The 24,581-nt window shown below is 55.2% G+C and overlaps 1 protein-coding gene across 12 annotated transcripts in view; it reads right to left on the reverse strand.

Annotated features, from left to right (window-relative positions):
* The window catches only part of LOC101555443 (pericentrin), a 68,026-nt gene that overhangs the window by 42,640 nt on the left and 805 nt on the right, over window positions 1-24,581 (reverse strand). For 11 of the 12 annotated variants that reach the window (XR_008628499.1, XM_055126137.1, XM_055126136.1 and 8 more), the window contains exons 2-14: window positions 22,766-22,930; window positions 15,907-16,014; window positions 15,072-15,357; window positions 13,381-13,436; window positions 12,616-12,790; window positions 11,761-11,897; window positions 10,229-10,340; window positions 9,242-9,476; window positions 8,775-8,856; window positions 7,718-7,832; window positions 7,369-7,586; window positions 5,287-5,759; window positions 3,893-4,460 (exon numbers count right to left, since the gene is read on the reverse strand). Coding sequence is in view for 11 of the 12 variants with exons in the window: in XM_055126137.1 (XP_054982112.1) it covers window positions 3,893-4,460; window positions 5,287-5,759; window positions 7,369-7,586; window positions 7,718-7,832; window positions 8,775-8,856; window positions 9,242-9,476; window positions 10,229-10,340; window positions 11,761-11,897; window positions 12,616-12,790; window positions 13,381-13,436; window positions 15,072-15,357; window positions 15,907-16,014; window positions 22,766-22,930 (2,730 nt within the window). In the remaining variant the exon portion in view is untranslated. Of the gene's footprint in view, window positions 1-3,892; window positions 4,461-5,286; window positions 5,760-7,368; window positions 7,587-7,717; window positions 7,833-8,774; window positions 8,857-9,241; window positions 9,477-10,228; window positions 10,341-11,760; window positions 11,898-12,615; window positions 12,791-13,380; window positions 13,437-15,071; window positions 15,358-15,906; window positions 16,015-22,765; window positions 23,020-24,581 lie in introns of those variants that run through there. The other variant, XM_055126144.1, reaches the window with a different exon arrangement.

The raw sequence follows: 24,581 nt of genomic DNA on the forward strand, positions 1-24,581 counted from the left end.
CCTTCCCCCAAAGCCCGACACAAGAGCATGGCCAGACCTGATTTCTGTCAGAGCAGGGTAGGAACCAGATGCCCAGCCACTCCACAAACAGGCACTGACAAGGGGCTCAGGCCCTGATACTGTATCAGGGTCACTCACTGCACACAGGCAGAAGCAGACGCCACACGAAGCCTGGGCTGGCAGCAGGCACCATCAGGGACATGGCCCGGCAGCCCTCTCAGCTTCAAGGCCCACTGCCAGGAGGGAAGAACTGAAGCACTGCAGCCTAACCCGCTGCCATTGGCCTGTCCCCGGGGTCCCCCTGCCCCACTCCCAGCCCTCCTGCCTGCCTCTGCCCCCAGTCTGCCCCGCAACATGTCCAGTGCACACCCTCGGGGACCTGGCACTGTCTCACCTGTGCTGAGTTTCAAGAGAGCTCAGAGACTTGAAGGACATGGTGCCCAGGCTCCCCTCAAGGAGCCCAGCCAGCACAATGTACTCTCACTTCCAAATGGGCACAGCAGGGAGGCACTGCCAAGGGCACACTCGTACCCACACAGAAGGATGGTAGCTGCCATATCACCAAGTGCATACCCCTGACAACCCGACTGACTAGATAGGCTTCAGGGTTACCCAGGTGCCAGACTCCATAAAGTTCCTCACATTTCTAGCTTTAAGCAAAACACTGTTCAATTTGTCCAGCTCTAACTGGCATGAAGTTTTTTCTTTTTAGGGTCATACCTGGAGATGCTCAGGGGTTACCACTGGCTCTTCACTCAGGAATTACTCCTGGCAGTGCTTGGGAAACCATATGGGATGCTGGGGATCTAAGCCAGGTCAGCTGGTGCAAGACAAATGCCCTACCTCCTAGACTAACGCTCTGGACCAAAATGGGATGAACAGGGGCTGGGGCAATAGCACAGCGGGTAGGGCATTTGCCTTGCACGCGGCCGACCCGGGTTCGAATCCCAGCATCCCATATGGTCCCCTAGCACCGCCAGGGGTAATTCCTGAGTGCAAAGCCAGGAGTAACCCCTGTGCATCGCCACACGTGACCCAAAAAGAAAAAAAAAATGGGATGAATAATTTTTAGAAAGATATTTCTAGGGACAGAGAGATAGTGCAGGGTTAAGGCACTTGCCTTGAATCCTGCTGGCCCAATTAAATCCCAGCTCCACACAGGGTCCCTGGGGCACCTCCAGGGTCACTCCTGAGTACACAGCCAGGAAAGGTCCCTGAGGTTGGGTATGGCCCAACCTTTGCCAATCCCAATAAAGATGCTTCTTCAAAGTTATTCCAAGGGTCAGAGCAATTGCACAGTGGGTAGGATGTTGGCATTTGAGGCAACTGGTCCGGGTTCAATCCTGGCACCTCATATGGTCTCCTGAACCCACTAGGACTGACCCCTGTAGGGAGTAAGCCCTGCACATAACCAAGTCAAAACCAAAAAAGGTGGGGTCAAAACCAAAACAAAACAAAAAGTTATTCTACTTAAGTACAGAGAATTTTAAGGGAAATATTATCAACTTGCAACCATTAAGAAAACAAGTAACTCAGCAATGAAGAAATCCGGCAGGCACCACAACACAGGAGAATTCTCCAGGCTCCATACCAAGCTGGTATCTCCAGGACCCCCAGATGGAGCAGGTGCAGTCTCCCCGCCTTCTCCATATGGAATCCCGGCAACCATGAGCTTCTACAAGTATGGCTCCACTATGTGGCTACAGGATTATTCCTCCAAAGCACGTGGTCGCAAAAGCGGCCACTCGACCTTTCCTGATATACAAAGTGAGCAATGGAAAATAAATGATCTAGCATCTGGCCCTGCCCAAAACTAGAGAGAGCGGGTGTGCACTGATGAGGGGATAGGTGTTTGATCATTGTATGACTGAGATTTAGACTGGAAAGCTTTGTAACGTCTCAAGGTGATTCAATAAAAAAAAGAAAGAAAAAGAAAACAAGTAACTAGGCATCTAAAGAAGGAAAGTCATACATAAAAATTAGAACTAGCACCAATGTAGACCTAGAAACGATGCCCACTGACAGTGAATCGAACACACACTTTTCAAACTGCACCTGAGACCACCAAGCCCCCTTCAAAGCTCTCTCACATCTGAGGTCTGCAACCAGGAGGCAACGCCATTGCCCTGCAGTTGTCCTGCTTCAAGGCCCTGAGAGATACAGATGGACAGCGAGCCTGCCAAAGCTCCCAGCCTTCAAGCACAGTGGCCAAGTCTCTCAGATGGTGACAGGATGTCGGTGGCCTCACAGAGTGGATGACGGGAAGAGTAGCACACAGCTGTTCCTGGGAACAAGGAGCCCAGCAGCCAGAAAGCCTCCAGTAAGGACTCGGTCAGCAGAGTCTGAAGGTAAGCGAGCAGGTACTCTCCAAGCACTCTCAGCAGGGGCCCATGGGATGGGCCTCGAGCACCTTCACACAGCACAGAAAAGACCTCATGCAGGATTGGCCAGTGCCTGGAGCAGTGACTCTGGTCCAACAGCGAGGCTGGCCTGGGATGACAGGTACTGCAGTGCTGACACAGAGCTCTGGGGTCTGGACTCTGCTCAGTGTGAGAGGGTCACACCAACGCTCGGGTACAAGGACAGGTTGCTGCTGAGTTATTCAGTCCCTGAATGTGCTGGAATGTTCTCTACAATATAGCTAGCAGAAGAGACAGTATTCTAGGGGAGACGGCTCATGCCCGAGTGTTTGCCTGATGTGGAAGCCCCAAGTCTGAGGCCCAGCTCAGCTCAAACCCTCAAGCACCACACCTCCAGGGTCCAGAATGAAACCAGGAGGCTACTACTGCCAGGCTGGAGTGACACAAGAGTGATGGCACCCTAGATAACAAACTAAAATAGGGGCAGAAGCAGAACAGCCCATGCCCCAGTAGCCCCAACAGCCCTACACTTTCATGCACTTTCGATCACCTCTGCAGTGACCACCTCCCTCCTCATCCCTAGGCACACAGCCCCTTCATGCCCCTGATAAAGTGTCACCGTCACACTCCTGGCTGCTCAGCTCCTGCAAGCAAACCTGGGACTAGGCAGAACTAGCTCTGAACTAGACAGAAAACAAAGTCTCTCAGGAACATCGAACACACTCCCCAACAGCAGCCAAACCTGCACCACAAGAAAGCTATGACCCAAGGGGCCCTGCGGCATGCTGAGGCGAAGACTTTCCAAGGAGAACAGTTTCCAACCGAACAGAGGGGCTGGTTAGGCCCCGCGTGTATGCACAGATAAGAGTGATTGCATCTAACCGGCTGGACAAGGATGCTGTGTAAGCGTGGGGCAGGCAGGGTGCCCAACACAGGAAGCACACTGAGGCTGGGCCATTCTGCAAAGACATGGAGGCAGTGGAGAGACAGGTCCCAGCCAGGTCCTCAACTCCTCTACACAGCCAAGTTCCCTCAGACTCCTTTGTAAGACCTGGTCCTACCACACCATGCTGCTGTGTGCTCTAGCACAGGGTGTGGGCATTCGCTGGAGAAACAAGCAGTGGGAAATGCAGCGTGTGACCACAGATCCACACCAGAGACTGCCCTACATTTTCATGCACTTTCCATCACCTCTTCAGTTACCACCTCCCTCCTCATCCCTAGGCACACAGCCCTCTATGCCCCAGATAAAGTGTCACCATCACACTCCTGGATGCTCAACTCCTACAAGCAAACCTAGGACTGTCCTACAAAGGTGCCACACTCCCAAGCATCCCTGGGGGTGTGGGCGCTGCGAGGGCCTGGGTGCTTCACCCTGCTCGGGATTAGCTGAGCACTCTCAGGACTCACTGAGGAGGCTGTGCACACATGGTGCTCCCACAGTAAGAAGCCACATCACTACTCAGACACACCAGCTTGCAAGCACGCGAGTGCACGCACACGGGCAACAGGACAGGCCTCCAACACCTCACCTGCCGTGCGGGTTGGAGCTCGGAGGCTGGGGAGGTGAGACCCCCTCCAGGGCTGGAGCTCTGTGTCTCCACTCCCGGGCCATCCTGGGCCAAACGCCTCTCCTCGTCGTGTTTCTGCTGCAGTTTCTCCAGCTCCTGCACCAAGCTCGCTTGGTAAGAAGAGTCCTTTTTCCGCATCTGGTCCTCAAAGTCGGCACGCAGCAGCTCCAGGGTATGCCGGTGCTCATCCCGAATGCCCTGAATCTCAGATAGGCAGCAGGCCTCCAGAGCATCCAGGTTGGATGAATGTTTGGCCTCCAAAGCACTGACCTGGGCAGCATGCTTGGTCTGCAGCTCGGCCACGCGGGCATCGAATAGGGCCTGGTGCTCACTCTCCAACGAGGTCTTCAGCTCCGCCAGCTGGGCCTGATGCTTTGCCTCGAGCTCCGCAGTCAGGGTCAGAACCTGCTGCTGGTGCCTCTGCTGCAGGAGCTGCAGCTCTCCAGCATGCTGCTCCTGGGCTGCGCGCAGCGAGGCATCCTGTTCTATGGAGAACTTCTCTGTGATCTCCTTACGCTCCTCTAAAAACCTGAGATAAACACAAAGTAAACACACACAGCCAAGTGCAAAGCCTCCAGAGAGGCCTGACTGAAACAGCAGTTGCTCAGGAACCACTGCTCCCAAGTGCAATCCTCACACCCCAGGTCTGCTGTCCTGCTCCTCCCTCTGCCACACACACAGCCTAAATCTGGCTGTAACCTGAGCCCCTACAGCCTGAGCCCAGCCCCCACCCTGAACTCAGCACTAATGCTAACCTAGCCCTATACTTAACCCAAACCTAACCCTACCCCTCACCTTAAACTCAACCCTTAAGTTCAAGGACTAGAATGAGAAACCAACATGACATGGGACACACCTGCACTCAAAAAAAAAACAGTGGGGACAAGGCCAGCAGGTGTGGGTGCTGGTGCAGGTGTAAGTGCGGGTGTGGAAGGGTAGGGGTGCTGGTGTGGATGGGTGCAGGTATGGGTGGGTGTAAGTGTGCGTGGGGGTGCAGGTACAGGTAGGCATGGGAGTGGGTGCAGACATGGGTGTAGGTACGGGCAGTTGCACATGCGGGTATGGGAGGGTGCAGGTGTATGTATGGGCGGGGGCAGGTATGGGTGTGGGTGCAGGTATAGGCGGGTACAGGTGGGTGCAGGTGCAGGCACAGGTGTGAGTGTGGGCAGGTTCAGGTGTAAGAGCGGGTGCAGGTGTAGGTGCAAAAGGGTGTAAGTGTGTGTGTGGGTGCTGAGGTTCCAGATAAGTACCCAGCAATGCCCAGACTTGGCTGGCCCCCATCTGCACTGTGTCCCACCACATCTCCCCACCTTCTCAGACGCACACCCATGTCCTCCCCAGGGGAGGAAACCCACCGATTCTGGGCCTGCCTCAGCTGGAGTGCATAGTCCTCCTTCAGGCGCAGCATGGCCAGCTCCCAGCCCCCATCCACAGCCGATGGCCCAGCAGCACCTGGCTCCCGGCCACACTGACTGCACCGCGTGGCCTCGTCCCCAACAAGCCCAAGCTCCAGCTGCCGCAGGCGGCCTTGCTGTTCCACCAGCGACGCCTCCAGCTCCAGGATCTGGGTGGCCTGCTGCTCCTGAAGCTGCCGCATTTCTGCTTCTCGAAGCTCAAACTTGTCAATAATGGACTGTTTCTCAGATTCCGCCCGTTCCCTCAGCTCCAGGAGGAGGAGCGTCAGTTTCTCTTCAGCTTTTCTCTTCTGGTCCTCACTCATCACTGTCCACTCTGCTTCCTTTTCCTGAAGTTCATGCTTGAGGGCCTGATGCTTCTCCTTAGTTCTCTTCAGCTCTTCCAGGTGATCTTCTATCAAACTGTGTTTTACCTACAGAGAAGCAACTTCATTTAATGAGGGAAGAAACGAAAGGAAAAATTACCAGCAGCAACAACACAAGCTTGCCTCTGAAGATAGTGACTGTCCAGGTATAGCAATGGGCCATAGAGAAAGGTAAAGGCTTATGCTGAAACTGCGTAAGGGAAGTGCTATCGAGATTCTTATGCCTGGAGGGAGCAGAGAGAGATGCCAGAAGTCTTCTGCTCTGACCATATAACACTGGGGGGCCAGGTGCTCTCCAGCAGCAGAGGTGGGGGTGTAGGAAGGAGACCCAAGTACAACAGGAGAATGTGAGGGGGCACATGAGGGTGTGAAGAGGACTCTAGAGGGTGCCATCAAGTATTTTGATTGACTTTTTATTTCTTTTTAAGCCATCCGGGATTCACGATACTATTAAGCAACTCGTGTGTGTGTGTGTGTGTGTGTGTGTGTGTGTGTGTGTGTGTGTGTGTATGTTTTGGGGCTCACAGTGATGCTCAGGGATCAATCCTGGTAGGTTTAGGGGACCATATGGGATGCAAGGGGTGGTAGGCCCTATGCAAAAGCAAGTGCCCTACCCACTATATTGTCCCAAGGCTGCATCTAATGAATATTTTTAAAGGCACCATGTGAAAAGGACACAAACCAGAAAGCCAAAGGCAGGTGGACATCCTGTTGTTCAGAAAGAAAAGGAAGAAGGAAAATGAATGCCATCGAAAAGAAAGAAAACCAAGCAAAGTATATATGACTTAACATATAAGTCATATATGACTTATATGCTTTGCCATTGCCCCATCAGGTTCAGTCCTGGCATCACATTGGTCCCCTGAGCCCCATCAGGAGTGATCCCTGAGCAGAGACAGAAGTAAGCCCTGAACACCTCTAGGTGTGGCCCCCAAATTGCCAAAATCAAATTATCTTTGGTTTGGGGGCCACACCCAGTGATGCTCAGGGTTTACTCCTGGCAGTGCATGGGATACCATATGGATCAAACCAGGGTCAGCCGAGTACAAGGAAAGTGCCCTCCCTGCTGTACTATCTCTCCAGCCCCCAGATTTTTAAATGTTAACAGGGGCTGGAGAGTGGCTCAAAGGGCTGGTGCTCAATCTTTCCATATGAAAGTCCAGGATCTACCCTAGCACCATACAGTTTTGTCCCCAAGCACTGAACCAGGAGCAGCCTGAGCACAGTCAGGGGTGGCCCAAAAGACAAAAGAAAAACTGTTATTAAAAATTAAGTTTAGGGTGGGGCCTGAGAGATAGCAACATGGGTAGGGTGCCTGCCTTGCACACAGCCAACCCAGGTCTGTCCCCAGCACCCTCTGACAATAAGATCACATGCTCAACCTGAAGCAATCCCAGGCCCTGACTTCTTAGAGCCAGAGGATAGAGAGTGAGAGGGAATGCCCCGAAATACAGCTAGAGAGCGGCAGAATCTGTGCCTCAGCCCTGCCTAGAGACCAGGAGGCCTGAGTCACACTCATAGCGAGACTGGATCGTGGGCACAGGGCTCCAGCTAAGTGCTGGAAGGAACTGAGAGTCTCCACCCTTCCGAGTGCCACCACCCTCACAAGTGCCCAGAGCACAACTATGTCCAATGCACAGGGAACAGCCACATATACCTTCTCCAAGTTTTCTCTCAGGCCGACTTCGTGCTGCAGCTTCTCATGCAAGTTTCTGTTTTCTATTTTCAGGAAGTTCATCTCTTCCTTGAGCTCTGTCTGCAGGAGCACGAGCTGTACCTTGTGTTCGGTCTCCAGAGACAGGACTCGGGCCTTCACCTCAGCCTCCACCTCCAGGGCTGTGTCCTGTGCACAGCGGAGACACACACGGGCCAGGCCTGCGGGCAGCAAGGACAGTGAGGGGTCCCACACCCACTCACACTCCATGGGCACATGGATGCCACCCTCCACACTGTCCCCAAGCCCAGCCCCCACCCCACTCCCCTGTCCCGGAGCCAAGGGCACCTACCTTGGTCAGGCTCGTCTGAGAGTCCCACAAGCTGATCCCCTGTGCAGCCCGGGGTTCCTGTAAGCTGCAGACCCTCAGGCACATCCAGGGAGGTCTCCCACACATCATCGTCCAGCTGTGCATGCAAACAGGCCAGGGGCTCTGGTGACCTAGTGGCTACGCTCAAGTGCCCAGTGTCTCCCAAGACAGGAGCTGAGTCACTGCTCATGGAGCAGGACGCAGCAGACATGGGCACCGGGCACAGGGAAAACCACACAGCAATGCGAAGACTAGTCGGGGCTGCAGCACAGATCCTGCCCTGCTCCCTGCAAAGGGCACCTACCTCTGGGCCCTCCCCAGCCAGCCACAAGGGACAAAAGTGTCCCAGTGAGGTTCTCCCAGGGATCAGGGAAGAGCAACAAAGGGAAGGACTCTGGGACTCCCCACCACTTCCTGTCCCCAAGAAAAGACAACCAGGAAACCCATTTCCCACACAAACTAAGAGGGGACGCCGAGGAGGGCTGGAGAGCCTCCTGGGCTGAGCATAGGTTCCTCTGCAGGGCCCACATTCCAGGGCCGCTGGGCAGGGCACCAAACCAAAATTGATAAAAGGTCCCAAAGCACCCTTGATCTTTTTCAGGGGTGAGAGACACAGGTCAGGCTGTGGGCCAACGATGCAGCACAGCACAAGGTGCCCCAGCAGGGCGTGGCTAGAGTCCAGGGTGACCAGGGTGACCAGGTCCCAGCACACACAGGCCCGCAGTCAGGTCTGGTCCCTCCCTACCCACTCCAATCAGCCTTGGGGAGTAGGAATCCAAGTCCTTGCGTTATCCATGGGACAAACACAGGATTGATGAGAACACAGGACCCAGACCTGAACTCCAGCCCTCACCAAGGGCCCAGGCAGTGGCCCTGGGAGCAAGCAGGAGCATGGCTGGGCGCAGGACACTAGAGCCCAAGCAGGGTCTTTCAGGCCTGCAGTGTCCAGAAGAGCTCGGGAAAGTGTGGCAGGAGGGGTTTCCCGTGAGAACAAGGGAGAGCAGGAGAGAGGAGCCCACCCCAGGGAGCACTGCCTCACCTCGTGTGACTCTGGCTGCAGGAGGCTGCTGGGATGCCCATTGCCTTCCCCCTCAAGAGCCTCTCCAAACGTGCTGGCCGGGCTTCGAGGAAAAGAGAGGAGAGCTAGAGGGAGGGCACTGTCCCCGCCCACACCGGGACAGGCACCTCGCCCACTCCACAGCCTAGGCCAGGTCAGTCAGCCCTGCTCCCACACAGAATGTGTCCCCAGCACAAAAGCCTGTCGCTGGGGCCTGGTGTACAGCCAGGCCTGGAGGAGAGTGGAATGAGACAGGCTGCCTCCAAAGGAGCTGGCCATTGCCCTGTGTCCAGGCCCTCTGGGAGCAAGTGGACCATTCCCTCCTGAGAAGGGGCTGCCCATTACCCCTTGTCTGGGAGCGAATGAGCCATCCCCCCAAGAGAAGGGGCTGCCCACTGCCCCACGTCCTGGAGTGAGCTGTGACCCCCAGGGAAGGGGATGCCCATTACCCTGTGTCCAGGAGTGAGTGAGCTGTCCCCTCCTGAAGCCGCTGCTGCAGCAGTGTCAAGTCCTCCTGATAGCTCTTCTCAGCCTCCCTCAGTCTCTGCTCAAAATAAAGCCGCAGCTGCTCCAGCTCTGACTCGTGTTCAGCTTTTTCCTGTTGCTGGCGCTGGACAAAGTCCCGCTTCAGGCCTTCCAGGTCCTCCACACAGGGGGCTTGTGCCTGGAGCTGCTCCTCTGGTTCTGCCATGGGCAGAAGGAAGCACAGAGAAGCAGGAGAGCTCAAGGTCCGCGGGAATGCACCAAGGAGCCAGCCACCCTCACAAGCTCCCTCCCGGTGAGGCCTCTGAGGCTGCAAGACGTGTGAGCAGCTCTGGGGGATTCTGCAGAAAAGAGGCTGCAAAGCACATGTAGTGCCACCTCCGGGAGCTCCAAGTGGCTAGGGGCAGCCAGCAGGAAATGAAGGAGTAGGCCCTCAGGTCTCTACTCCACCAGCCCCAGTTCAGTGGTAGTATCAGCAACTGGGGAGAACAGCCCCATGGCTCAAGCTTCCCACCACGAGTAACCATATGCAATATGCCTGTACCCACCAAATCTGTACTTTTCTGGGGTGTTGTTTCTATTGAGAAATAGGCCTATGGGGACTGGACAGACCCACAGGGGCAGGAGGAACCCATGGGAACAGGAGGGACCCATGGAGACAAAGGAGACCCATGGGGACAGGAGGGACCCATGGGGACTGGACAGACCCACCTGATTGCAGGGACCCACACGAACTGGAAGGACCTCAGAGGGCTCCTATGCCCCTGAGCACCCCACAGCAAGGCAGATGAGCTCCCTCCCATGGGGAGGGGCAGTGCTGGAGTACAAGAGCCAGACTCTCTCCAGAAGCTTCCTCAAGACCCAAACTCAATCCTCGGGAGTTTGCAGAGCCCGACTGTGCAGCTCAAGCAGAAGGGTCTTCAGAGGGTCCACCTGAAGGTGAAGTGCCTCACCACTGGGGTGCTGTCTGCCGGGTCCTGCTGGCTCCAGCTGGGCCCAAAGGCGCCTGATTTCCTCCTGGGACTGGGCCTTTAGCTCCTCGTAGGATGCCCGAAGGTCCTCCAGCTGGAAGTGGAGGCCCTCCTTAGTGCCTGCGGTGGGAGAATGGGGCCAGCAGCCCACATACCCACACCCGAACAGGAGCCACCACAGGCTCAAGCCCACCCTTCCCTTTTGGGTGCCAAGAGGGTCTCCATGCCCCCACAGCAAGGAACCACAGACACAGCTGGTGGTGGCCCTAGGGTAAGTGTCAGAGACATTCCTCTTGTGTTCTGGCCAGAACTTGTGTCTGTGATGCCTCACCCACTCCAGCAGGCAGACATCCTGTCAGAAAGCCCATGGAGGCCCTCACCTGCTGCCAGCATGGTGACCAAGGCACCTGCTGACAAAGTCCACTGACTCCTGACTTTCAGTCTGGCCCAGCCACCACCACACAGCCCTGGGAATAACCCCGTCTTCCCTCAAAGACACCCACCAACCCCTGGGTCACTCCTGCAGACACTCCAAACCATAACCCTACTGGGCAGTGAAGGTTGAGCTGGAAGATCCACCTGACGGAAGAGTTATGAGAGGAATATTATGGGGGGTCTTGCCCAGGATGGTTCTGGCGGGGAGGGGGGCTTGCACCAGGAGGGGCAGCTGGGGTCCATCTGAATCTATGGTAGATGGTACCAGATAACCACAATCCATATCAGGGGTGAGCTGCTAAGAGGTAAGCATGAGCCCAAAAGACTTGCCCCCAGTGAGCTCTCACAGACCTGCCCCCAGTGACTTCTCAAAAACCTTCCCCCCAATAACCTCTCACAGACCTGCCCCCATGACCTCTCACAGACCTGCCCCCAGTGAGCTCTCACAGACCTTCCCCTCAGTAACCTCTCACAGACCTGCCCCCTGTGAGCTCTCACAGACCTGCTCCCTATGAGCTCTCACAGACATGCCCCCAGGGAACTCTCATAGACCTGTCCCATGTGAGCTCTCACAGACCTATCCCCCTGTAAGCTCTCACAGACAAGCCCCCAGTGAACTCTCACAGACCTGTCCCCCTGTGAGCTCTCAGACATGCTCCCAGTGAGCCTTCACAGGCCTGAGCCCATGACCTCTCACAGACTTGCCCCCTGTGAGTTCTCACAGACATGTCCCCAGTGAACTTTCACAGACCTGACCCCCTGTGAGCTCTCACAGACATGCCCCGAGTGAGCCTTCACAGACCTGTCACCATGTGAGCTCTCACAGACATGCCCCCAGTGAACTCTCACAGACCTGACCCCCTGTGAGCTCTCACAGACATACCCCCAGTGAGCCTTCACAGGCCTGTCCCTATGAGCTCTCACAGACCTGCCCCCTGTTTGCTCTCACAGACGTGCCCCCTTTGAGCCCTCACAGACCTGCCCCCAGTGAACTCTCACAGACCTGCCCCCAGTGAGCTCTCACAAACCTGCCCCCTATGAGCCCCACAGACCTGCCCCATTTGTGAACCCAAACTCACCTCCCGCTGCTTCTCTTGTTCCTGTTCCCTGAACTTCAGCTCCAGGCCCTCCAGACACTGGCAGCGCTCAGCCTGCAGGTCCTCCCGAAGTTGGCGCACAGCCTCTTCGTGCTGGGCCTCCAGTGTCTGCAGGGCACCTGTGGGGCACGAAGAGCTCATCAGGCCTCCCCCTAGCCCCTTCTCGGCACCTGCTGAGAGCCTCAGGCAGCTGAACTACAAAGCAGGGATGTTTGAGTTCTTACAGGCCTATCTCCTTCCCACGAGCTCCAAGAAACTAATTCCCACTCAAATCCAGAGGGTGGGAACAGACACCCCACCTCCCCAGATGAGGGACCCACACAGCAAGACCAGAGCCACCAGGACTGAACTGGGAAGGAGCTGAGGACCACCACAGAAGCACACAGGAGAGCAGGTACACAAGCACCATCTGGCTCTGGTGCCATTTATCCACACAAGGTGTCAAGACCACCTTGTGATGGGGCCCAAGAGACAGTACAGTGGATAGGAAACTTGTTTACACAACCGAGGTTCGATTCCCGGCATCCCATTTGGTGCTGATCCCCCAAGCCCCTCCAGGAGTGATCCCTGAGCAGAGTCAAGCATAAGCCCTGAGCACAGCTGGGTATAGCCCCAAAACAAACAAACCAAAAAAAAGACAAGCCCCATCTCGTGAAAGGCTTCAGGGATCTTGACACCTTCAGTAGCCATGACCAAGGAGGGAGCCTCAAGGATGACCACCCCTCACCTACAAAGGTCAGGACCAGGAAACCACCGAAGCAATGAGCAAAACAAATCGTGGACCACGTCCTGCAGTATCCCCCAGAAAACAACCGACTGCTCTTAAGAGAGACTCACACTCAGCCTGGTTTTTGGCCTGAAAGATCTTCTCCAACTCTGTTTTCTGGTCTGCCAATTCTTTCCTGAACTGATCTTGCAAATCCTTCAATTCTGACTGGTGCTTTGCAGACAACTCTTCACGCAGATTTGCTAAGCATAGCTCCCTCTGGGACTCCCAGTCTTGCTTCAGGATCTGGAGAAAGAAGGAATTACTGATCAACCATGGAAACTGTCAACAGCATGTCTGCCCCCACACAGACCAGAGTGGGCCCAGGGAAGGTCTGTGTGCACTGACAGTTCTGCTACTGACTACGGGAGGAACAGGGATAAGCACTTATGCCACAAGGGCACAGGAGGCAGTAGAGGCTCTTGTGCACCCTGTCATACCCCTTCCTAACGTTACCCATGTACTCATTTACACCCACTCCAAACGCAACCCTATCTGTCACACCCTTAAAAATGTCACCCCTGAGCCCATCACACCTGCCCATGTCACCTGTGTGCTGTCACACCCACCACTCAAGCCATTCGTGGGCTCACATCATAGAGCCCACCTCTATGTCACCCATGTGCCCATCATGCATGCCCATCTATGTCACCCACCTACACGTCAGCCTAGCCAGAACAGACCCTTGCCAGCTGCGCTGGCTCCATAGAAAGGGCCGAGGAGTGGGAGAGCCAAGGCCTGGGGCGCAGTGTCCTGGCCATGGTACTTGCCCACAACCTCAGCCTGGACTGGATTCACTGGAACAAGGCAAAGGCACTAAAAACCATCTCACCTACCTCTATCATCTTTGCATTTCTTTCCATTTCTGACTGTAGTTTCTCCTTCAGCTCAGCTGCAACAGTGAAATAGGAAGCTTAGAGTGCTGAATCTCAGACTGCCCCACGGCTGGACATGCAGCAAGAAGGAACCAAGGGGACAACCAGGAGGGCAGGAATGGATAAGTGCTCAGAGTAAGGGTACCAAGGCGTCCAGCTGAGTAACAGTGAAGACATGCAGGAAGTCCTGACTCCAGGCAATGAGTGCTCACACACTTCTGGTCACCTGAGCCTGGCCTGGAGGCCCCACACCCACCCTACCAATCCAGAGAGCACAGCACCCTAAGAGGGAGGAGGGACCAGCTGGACATGGGCTGAGAGGTGCTGTTCCCAGAGGTCTGGACACAGGCAAGCCAGCAGGAGGCACAGGAAAGAACAAGGAGGCATGGAGGATGGGGCACCGGTCCAGGCTGCACCAGGGACATAAGCATTAGGACAGATGGAGCAAAGGGTCAGAGAGCGCCAGCCAGCAGCACCCCATCTGCCCATAGGAGCCCAGCCCCTCTCAGAGCCACACTGGGTGACAGTCCTGGCATGGACCTCTTGGTCCCACTTCCAGGGTGCAGGGAAAAAACAGCCATGTTAAATGTTTTATAAAGCAAGAATCAAAGGGGGAGGCAACACACAAAAACTTCTTCGCCAGCCAGTGTTGGCAGGGTTGTGGTGAGAAAGAAATCCTCATCCACTGTTGGTGGGAAGGTGCTCTGGTTCACCCTCTATGGAAAACAATATGAAGCTCTCTCAAAAACATGGGACTAGAATTCCCATACAACACAGCAATGCTGCTTCTTGGTATCTATCCCTAAAATGCAAAAACACTGATTTGAAAAGATGTACACACACCTATGTAAACTGCCACACTCAGTATAGTAGTAGATACGGAAACAACTGGAATGCCCAACTATGGATGTATGAGCAGCAGCAGGATGAAGGGATCCAGAAGTTGTAACATATAAGCACAAAAGAATATTATGCAGCTCTAGGAAAGGACAAAATTATGCAATTTGCTGCTATGTAGATGGAACCAGAGGGTATCAGTCTTAGTGATGTCAGTCAGAAGGAAAGGGACACAGAATGATCCCTCTCATGCAAGGAATTTAAGGACAGACAGTAAGAGAGCAGCAAAGGTCCAAAGGCAGCAAAATTGGAGAGACAGTCCACAGAACTAAAGTGAGGGCTGGAGGGGGAAGAGGGGAACAGGAGATTTGGGACTTTGGTGGAGGGAAGTGGGTACTTGGAGGTAGATGTGTGCAGAAATAATGCATGCACAAAACTACAATTAACAGCATTGTAAACCACAGAACTTCAATCAAGAGTAAAAACAATGTTGCATGAGTGAGTCTAGAGGAGTCTAGCACAGGGAGACCCACAGGAATCAGCCTGGCTCCCCTGGGTGGCAGCAGGAAGGACCCAGCACAGAGGCTGAGAGCAGCGTGCCCCTCAGCTGGGAGAGTAGCTGCTGCAAAGGCTCCTGTGCTGTGTGTGCTCGGGAGCCACTCCCACTGAGGATGCGGACAGGCAACTGCCTTGCAAGTAGAAGGCCTTGGGTCCAATTTCTGGTCCAGCAGAGCCAGAAAGGACATGACAGAAACTTCCAACATGTTACTCAAGGCCTCCATAGAGAGGCGGAGTGGGACAGCGGGCAGCAGTACCTGTCTCCTGGCCGCAGCGCAGGGCCAGCTCCGCCCGCTCCCGTGCATGCTGCTCGCGGGCCTGCTCGAGCTCCAGCTGCTGCCGGCTCTGCGCCAGAGCCAGCTCCTGGGCATGCCGCCCATTCAGCATGTCGCGCAGCTCCACCAGCGCCGTCTCCTTCTCCCGCTGCAGGTTGGCCTGCGTCAGCTCCAGCTGTGCCGTGTGCATATTACTCAGGCTTAGGCGCAGGGCCTCAAGCTCCAGGGCAGGTGGCGGTTGCAGAGACAGGGTTTCTGAGCAACTCTCCTGGGAATAGCCACAGAGCGGGAGTACACAGACTGTCCCAGCGGTGCTGCCCCCCACCCCAGGGCTCCTCTCCACCTGCTCTCCAGAAGCCTCAAGTGCAGGTCCAGGCCCTCCTACGCCACAAGGGCCCTTGACACCACTCCAAAGCCCTTTCTGCTCCAAGAAACCAAGACCCAGCCCCAAGTGGCAGCTGCCTCTGGGGAAGGTGCTGCTGTGACAGCAAGAACACTCCCCCCCATCACAAGGGTTCTGTCCTCCCTGACACAATTGCTCTGAGACAGACAGCTGAGACAAGAGGGTTGGTGCCTCTGACCTCCGGCCCCAGGGACAAGGGGTGTCCAGGTTCTAGGCGTCCAGTGCTGGCAGAGCGGACACTGCTGGCCACGCCTGTCCATCTACCTGCCCTTCCCACACAGCAGAGAGCAGTCGCTGCCACATCCTTTCGCCTACTGATCATGCATTCCCCTCCCAAAGTTCCTGCATCCAGAGGTGATGGCAGGTGCATGGGAACCGTGCCCTGAGTCCACTCGGGTCTGAACATGGGGTCACCTGGGTCTGCAGCAGCTCTGAGCCCACCAGTTCCTCCTGCTCGCCACTCTCATCTTCTCCTCTGCCCCTCAGCACAGTGGCCTCAAGCTCCTCTTCCAGGTCAAGCTCCTGGGGAGGGAAGCACGAGGGACATGAAGGGCACCCGTGGGCTGAAAGGCACGACCACAGGCCACCGCTCCAGGGCCAGTCATCCTCACATCCACCTTGCAGAAGGAACCACTGAGCCCCAAGGGCCTGCAGGGAAGCAGTCGGAACTGTGAGGGTGGCAACTCCAGCTGAGAAGAATGGAGCTCTGAGGTGTGAGACCAGCAGATCCACAGACAGGGGACTGCACTGGGACAAGGAGGGCCGAGGGCCCCCTAATGGAGCCAGGGCTCCCTGTAGAGGGCAGGAACCAAGTGCAGGCCACACAGTGCAGCACATGGACCAGTCCTGGCAGTCTTGTGGCCAGGAAACAGACCTGCAGCCAGGCACAGGCCCTGCACACCCAGGCCCTGACCTGGAACCCCACGACCCTAAATGTGACCCCAGAGGCTGGTATCGGGAGCCCTGCCATGCTAGGGTCCCACACTGAACCAAGCCTTAACATCCCAAGGTTAGATGGCCCCCAGTGTTTGAGCACTGTGAGAGGTCCAAAATAAAAACTTTTTTTTTTTTTTTCATTTTTGGGCTACTCCCAGCACCTCTCAGGGAGCACTTCTTTTTTTTTTTTTTATTATTAGTTTATTTTTAATTAGAGAGTCATCGTGAGGGTACAGTTACAGATCCATACATTTTTGTGCTCATGCTTCCCCCATACAAAGTTCAATAACCCGGGGGCTGGAGTGATAGCACAGCGGGTAGGGCGTTTGCCTTGCACGCGGCCGACCCGGGTTCGATTCCCAGCATCCCATATGGTCCCCTGAGCACCGCCAGGGGTAATTCCTGAGTGCAGAGCCAGGAGTGACCCTTGTGCATCGCCAGGTGTGACCCAAAAAGCAAAAAAAAAAAAAAAAAAAACAAAGTTCAATAACCCATCCCTTCACCAGTGCCCATTCTCCACCACCCGTAAACCCAACATCCCTCCCCCCCTCCCCAGACCCGTCTCCCCCCACCCCACCCTGCCACTATGGCAGGGAATTCCCTTTTGTTTTCTCTCTCTGATTAGGTGTTGTGGTTTGCAATAGAGGTGTTGAGTGGCCATTGTGTTCAGTCTCTAGTCTGTATTCCACCCGCCTCACCCTTCCCCCACATGACCTCCAACCACATTTTACTTGGTGGTCTCAGGGAGCACTTCTGATGGTGCTAAAGGGACCATACTTGGTGCCAGGGACCAAACCCATGTGAGTCACTTGCAAGCTGCTACTGCTCTGGCCCCAAAGTACAGTAATTTTTAAAGTTACTGATGCAAATACTTAAAGTAAATTTTATATCATGTGAATCACATCTTGATGAAGATAATAAATAAGATCCCTATGGGGCTGGAGCAATAGCACAGCGGGTAGGGCGTTTGCCTTGCACGCGGCCAACCCGGGTTCTAATTCCAGCATCCCATATGGTCCCCTGAGCACCACCAGGGGTAATTCCCGAGTGAAGAGCCAGGAGTAACCCCTGTGCATCGCCTGGTGTGACCCAAAATCAAAACAAAACAAAAATAAGATCCCTAACAAGCTTCAGTTCTTCGTGAGGTGGCAGCCAAGGAGAGGCTGTCGAGGAGGGGTGACAAGACAGCCCTGTGGAGACAGGCTGCACGCTGTCCCAGGAGGGGTGACAGGAGCCCACTGGACAGATCCCTTGCAAGCTACTGGGAGCTAGAAGGCCTGAGCCACACATTGCACAGACAGATTCAGTCCCCATCTCACGTGACTTCAGCACCCCGTCCAGCCCTGTCTCTAGCCAGGGGACAGAGATTGAAGCTCTGTCTCCACACTCCCACCTCAGGGAGAGGTTGGGGTCAGGGCACAAACCAGGTGAGAATGCAAAGGGAGTAGTCCCACAGAGCCTGTGGTTCACAAGAACTGATGTGTCGCCCCTGAATGGCCCCCAGCAGGCGGGCAGTGCCAGGTCACCTGGACAAGCCCAGACATACCCAGTCTTGCTGGGCAGGATGAGGGAGACACTGAGCAGCAGTGAAAGTCAAGTCTGACCTGTGGCTTTCACTAAAGGCTACTTGAGCAAAAGGCATGAAGGAGCCAGGTAGGGGGTACCAGTGCTCACAAGGGGGTCCAGCATGATGACCAGGAGTGAAAGGAGGGTGGTCCTGTAGGTGCAGGCCCCACTCCGGCTCATTGGCCCAGGGGGTATGACCCTGGATGCACAGGTCCAACTCCCAGCACGATAGTCCACAGCCAGGGTGTGGTGCTGGGACACAAGTCCCGTCTTTTCCAGTTCCCACTGCTGCCCAGGTCATGGGGCTGACAGCACAGACCTGGAAGGAGGAGGGTCCCCGGGTCCCACTGATGGCCACAGTGCACGGTCAGGAATCCTAGGGGGCAGACCTGCAGAACAGAAGGTGCCCGAGTCCTCCAGCTGGGAGGGACCAATCTGAAGCCGCCACCAGGCCTCCGCCCACCCACACCCCCCCCCCCCCCCCCCGCACACACACCCAGCAGGTATCCAGACATGCCTTGCACCACGGGCTCCCCAGGGAATGAGACAGCACAGGACCGGAAGAGACAACTGCCCTGTGGCTTAGGCCACGGCAGTCCCAGCAGCAGCAGCTCCAGCTTCTGTGATTCATCTCAAACCCGATGGGGGTCCAGGAGGTGATGATATACTAAGTACAGGCTCAGGCATGCAGAAAGCCAGGTTCCCCCAGGCCACCAGCACCACGTATGTGCCATTGTGCTGGATCCCTGTATGAGTGCTAATACCACATGCTTGGCTCAGGTTCCATCTCCAGTACCCTGTGGCTCCCCTAGCACTGGGCCTGGAGCAGCCCCTGAGCCCCACTGGGTGTGACCCAAAACCCAAAAATAAAGGTTTCCAAATGAGCATCCCCCAGTGCTGCTTCTGACCCAGAAAGTGGGAAAGATCCACATCTGCTATGAGCCAAACTGATGATGACCGTCAGAGATGCCAGTGGCCCTCTCCCACCTGCGGCTACCTGGCCACCACACGCATCCTTCTGAAAGGACAGCCAGGGTTCTCCCCAAGGCAGCTGCATAACCCACAAACAGAGGACTGATGACCCCGAATGCTGACTCTCCTGAGGCCCTTCAAGGACAACAAAAGGGCCACTATTTCCTGAAAAGGGTTAGACAGAGCCCAGCCAGCCAGCACTACAGGGTCCCCCAGACTTGAGCGTGCAAGATACAGGTGGGGAGGCAAGCGTGCACCTCTCCTGGTGCCAGTCACGGTGCCTGGGTGGCCTGAGGGAACATGCAACAGCCCTCTACTCCCTCCTGAGCACAGACCAGCTCTGTGGCCTGCTTCCGACTAATGAACAAGCCAGGAAGATTCAACAGAGAAGCAGATGCACGATCGCCAGGGATGAAGTGCTAGGAGCCCGGGGGGGGGGGGGGCGCGGGGGGGGGGCAGCTGGGGCACATACTGCCGGTGTCCCCCAACAGGCTTGGCACCTGAGGGCAAGGCTTCTCTCGGCTGGGCCTCTGCATTGTGCATATGCAGCAGTGTCTCCTTGGTTCCCCTTCTCTGCCAGTTTACTGGCTACAAAGTCTGTTAAAATCCCTGGCAAAGCCATTCCAGTCAAGTATTGCTGCCCCCTTACTTCCACACTCTATGCAAGACCCAAGGATTCCAGAGGGGTGTAAGGAGCAACCCGACAAGCCCAGGCTAGAGAGTCTGGAACCACGTCCCACAGCAGGACGTGGGAGCTCTGCTGAGACCCATCCTCCAGGACTCTGGGAAAGTGACTCTTCTCAAATTCGAACAATTTTTGGAAGGTTCTTCTAAAGAAAAGACATCCCCTTCATGTTCTGCTATGGAGGTAATTGCCAGCCAGAACAGAGACAAGGGCTACCTTAGTTCTGGTTTCAGTTCCAGTCCAAAGTCCTCCAGGCACTCATGAATAAGGAGTGAGGGAGGGATGCTAAACCCTGACAGCTTATCAACAAGCCATCTGTGCCCATCTTCACCCAGAACCTAAAACTCACTGTTTAGAGTTGTTTACAAACATGCCCCATTACTTTTTCTTTTTCTTTTTTTTGCTTTTTGGGTCACACCCGGTGATGCACAGGGGTTACTCCTGGCTCCGCACTCAGGAATTACTCCTGGAGGTGCTCGGGAGACCATATGGGATGCTGGGAATCAAACCCAGGTCAGCCGCATGCATGGCAAACACCCTCTCCACTGTCCTATCGCTCCAGCCCCACCTCATTGCTTTTTTTTTTTAATTCATTTTTTTATTAGTGAATCACCATGAGGTACAGTTACAAACTTATGAACTTTTGTGTTTGCACTTCACTTCAGTCATACAATGATCGTTTACCCATCCCTCCACCAGTGCCCATTCTCCTCCACCAATGTTCCCAGTATCCCTCCACCACCCCCACCCCATCCCCCACCACCCCACCCCACCTCTTCGGCAGGGTATTCTCTTTTGTTCTTTCTCCTTTTGGGTACTGTGGTTTGCACTAGAGGTATTGAGTGGCCATCATGTTCGGTCTATATTATTTCTTCTTAAAATGCTACCTATGCTGCTTTCCACAACTTACTCTTTTGTTTCTGGGTATGGAGGCCATACCCAGTGGTGCTAAGGAATCATTCCCATCAATGCTCAGGACCACATGGTGTGGTGATCGTCTGCCCCACCACCTGCACAGCTCGGCCCTTTGAGCTCCTCCGAAGCCCTCAGTTGTTTCATAACATATGGAAGCATTTTCCTTTCCAAACTGAACTCATGAAGTGCAAAGGCGTAACCAGGTAAACGGTAGGCAAGTGTGTCTTTGCTGTTGAGCACTGAAACATTTCAAACTGAAATGGAAACTCCTGGCCCATGTGACAGCACCTGTACTCCCTGCAACCAGATGCCCAGCCACACTACCTTGGGAATGAAGAACCTCATGCACAGCAGAGACTGGAGCACTGCCATGACACCAGGGACTCTCCCATTGCCAGGGAGGGGACTCCAGGCCCACCACACTGCGTGCATCTCGTCCTGCTGACAGGAGGCCCAGTGAGGCTGGGATCACAGCAGACGACACTAGAGAAGGCCCACAGCAGACAGAAAAAGACAATGCCCTGCCAAGATGCCCAAGACCATCCACTCCTGTCCGGGAAAGAAGGTGATGGACAAAACTGAGCAGCCCTTCTCGGAGCCATGGCCTGATTCTAGAGCTCAGAAGGGAGTCCCATAAGGGATGGTGAGCAGAGGCCTGAGCTTTTGGTAGAAGCACTATGCAGAGCCGGGCTCCAGGCGGCAGTGACAGACAAGGAAGCAGAGAAGTGAGAGCCAAGGGCAAGTGGAAGTGCTCGGGGCAGAGGGCAGGCAGAGGGAAGAAGGGCAAGGGCAAGGAGAGCTCAGAGCAGGGTCCAGCCTTCCTGCAGCCACATCGGTAAAGAGGGAAAGAGGCACCTGCACCCCGCAGGCCCCTGAAACATGAATCAAGGCTAGAGTTTCGGCACTCAAGAGCAGGTTCTGAGAACCTGGCAGGCCAGTTGCCTTGAGCCTGTGAAAGAAACAAGAACCATGTAAAAACCAGTCCCTGACCCAGCCCCCCTCTCAGAAGCAGGGGGTAGAAAAAGGGGATCTCTCTCCAGGATATATGACATACATGTAGGCCTTTCCCGAGGACAAACATGAGAAAATGGCACAGGAGACCAGAGCTACCCCATTCCCAAACAAAACTCCAACCATCTCCTCAGCACTGAGGTGGAAACACTGCTCTGAGGTAGCTCCAGGGCTAGAGACAAGCCAAGTAGCACCAGGCCTGGTTCACCTAACACCGCTCCCACCCCAGCCTGCACCTCAGTTATAGTGGCAGGAGCTCCCAAGCACGGCAAGGAACAGCTCCTACTAAAAGGTAAAAATAAGGGCTGGGGCAATAGTCTAGCAGACAGAACTTACAAGCAACCAACCAGGGTTTCATCTCGGCATTCCATGTGGTCCTTTGCACTGCCGGGAGTGATTCCTGAGACAACGCCAGGAGTAACCCTTGAATATCACCAGCTGTACCCCTCTCCCCCCAAATTTTTTTTTCCCTTTAAATAAAAACTAAAAATAGGACAGTGGAGCCAGTTCAAAGGGCTGAAACACAAGCACAGCACACACAAGATCCCAAGTGGTCCAGGTCACTGCTGCTGGAGCAATATGAAACCTACACCTGCCCCATCACACAGCTCAAGGTCCCTGGCAGGTGACATGCAAAGACAGACCTTTTAGGCAATAAGGCTCAGTCCTCGCCTGCCCCTCACAGGCATTGCACAGAAGACAGCGCACCTCTCCATAAGAAGTGCGAGCTCAAAGCCTCCCTCCCCTGCTCCACTAGAGGACAGAAGGCAGCTAGAGCAAGGAGAGAGACCTGAGAGGGAAGAGGCCACGGCCACACATAAGAGCTCACACCAGGGGCTGGAGCAATAGCACAGCGGGTAGGGCGTTTGCCTTGCACGCGGCTGACCCGGGTTCGATTCCCAGCATCCCATATGTCCCCTGAGCATCGCCAGGGGTGATTCCTGAGTGCAGAGCCAGGAGTAACCCCTGTGCATCGCCAGGTGTGACCCAAAAAGCAAAAAAAAAAAGAAAAAGAGCTCACACCAGAAGGAGCCCTGGTCCTGCCTTATCTGCAAGCCCCCCTTCCCCCAAACTGCAAGACCAACACTGATCGGGGAATTGTTACCTGCCCTGCCCCACTTGCAAAGGTGGTAAGAACTTCAGCACGAGCACAGGGAGACGATATGCAGCACTTGGCAGAGCACCTACCTGCACTGCTCCTGGCCTCTGGGCAGGCAGCCCCCCAGGTCCTGCTACCGTGCTCGCCTCCTCCTCCGGCACAGGCGCAGAGACAGCCGTGCTCTTCCTCTTCGCCGTCGTTTTCTTCGGATGCGTACCGTCACCTTTTGCTTTTCTCTGTCGGAACTGAGCAAGCTGCGCAAAAACGTAGACAAGTAGTAAAGGCAAAGGTAAGAGAGGAAGAAGTAACAGAGCCACCGAGTCAGCAAGCTGGCGGGGGACATGGACTGCGGGGTCGACCCACAGACAAGACACAGGAGTCCTCAGGCCTGTGGCACTTTTCAGACGGAGACACTTCTCAAAGATGCATCTCCAGACAGCCAGCGGCACATTGGGGCCATCTACGGCTGAAAACTGCTACAGCATCCAACCTCTCCTTGTTATCCCCACTGCCCCAATCAGGAAACCAGAGCCCAAACTCGCTAGCTCTACACTGAGACCAGACACAGAAATAGCAAAAACTTAATTAAGCCAGGTCGATCTAACGTCCTTCGCTATGGAATCAGATGTTCCAGTTTTCATGACACAGCTCAGCAAAGCACCAGGGACTGTCACTGTGTCAGAGGCACAGCCTCAAAGTAAGAACTCAGACCCCGTCCACACACCAGCTCCCACCAACACCTGGCCTCTGTGGTGCAAGCGCTGACATTAGCTGTGTGGGGACAGGGCCCTCAGGCCTGGGCAGTGCCTGTGAATGGATGTACACAGCTTCACTGGGAGGAAGGCAGGGCAAGCTACCTTCCAAAGAGACCTACAGTCCCCAGCCCAGACCACCAGAGCCCTTCCGAGGGCTTTCTGGGCCTCTGGCCTAGGGTCCAAATAATACAATGCCCCTGGAGGACACTACTCGCCCCCTGGGACGCTACGGGCTCCTCCAGGCACTGACTCACTGGAAGTTGGAGAGCTCCAGAATATAGCATCTGCACAGGAGAGGGGGGAAGTGCAGCTATTGCCTCACAAGCCCAGTTCCTGGTTCCACCTCTCCTGTGGACTACAGCTGTGATCCAGGTGTGTCTGGGGCACTCTCCTGCCACCACGCCCACCCACAGAGAACCAGGATTCCTCCACCTCCAGCCCAAGTCCCACCTCGTACCCCCAGTGGAGTGCCCCCATGTCCTCAGGAAGGAGCTGGCACTGAAACCTGCCAGCTGGTGCCTCTGAAAGTGTATGCAACAGTAACTGAGTGTGAAAGGGCCCTGTCCCCAAGCAGACACAATCAAAGTGGACACACTCTACTTCTGAACTGGGTCTCCATACCTGCAGATCAGCCCAAGAACACAGGTAAATAGAGACCACAGGGTCTGTGGGCAAATGGGTTAGTCCCCATACCCATTCCCAACAGCAGGGAAGTACCCACCCAAGAGCTAAGGCAGGCAGAAAGGAGACGCTGTAAGCACTCAGGGAGATGTGGAGTCCCCCTAGCCCAGAGGTGAGTCCACATCCAGGAGTTCTTCTGGGGCCCCATCAGGCAGAGCCCCCCAGCCATAGCTGAAGGTGCTCAAGACAAACAGCAACGCGGTGGAAACTGTGCCTGAGCCTGGAAGCAGGAGGCAGTGGATTCCTGGGCAGCATTACAGCGCAAGACTCACCAGACTGGTGACCATCACTCAGGACTAGCTTTTTGGACAGCAAAATTCCAGAATCAATTAAAAACCTAAGAGCAATTGTGAAAGGATGGGAGCAGGGGTGAACCCAGAAAGAATGACCATGCTGCCCAGGCCCGCAAGAAGTCCCCCTGGACCACAGCGATAGAACAGTTGGGGAAGGAGACCCGTTTGCATGCAGC

Source organism: Sorex araneus, chromosome 2, assembly GCF_027595985.1.
Source record: "Sorex araneus isolate mSorAra2 chromosome 2, mSorAra2.pri, whole genome shotgun sequence".
NCBI classification, from domain to species: domain Eukaryota; kingdom Metazoa; phylum Chordata; class Mammalia; order Eulipotyphla; family Soricidae; genus Sorex; species Sorex araneus.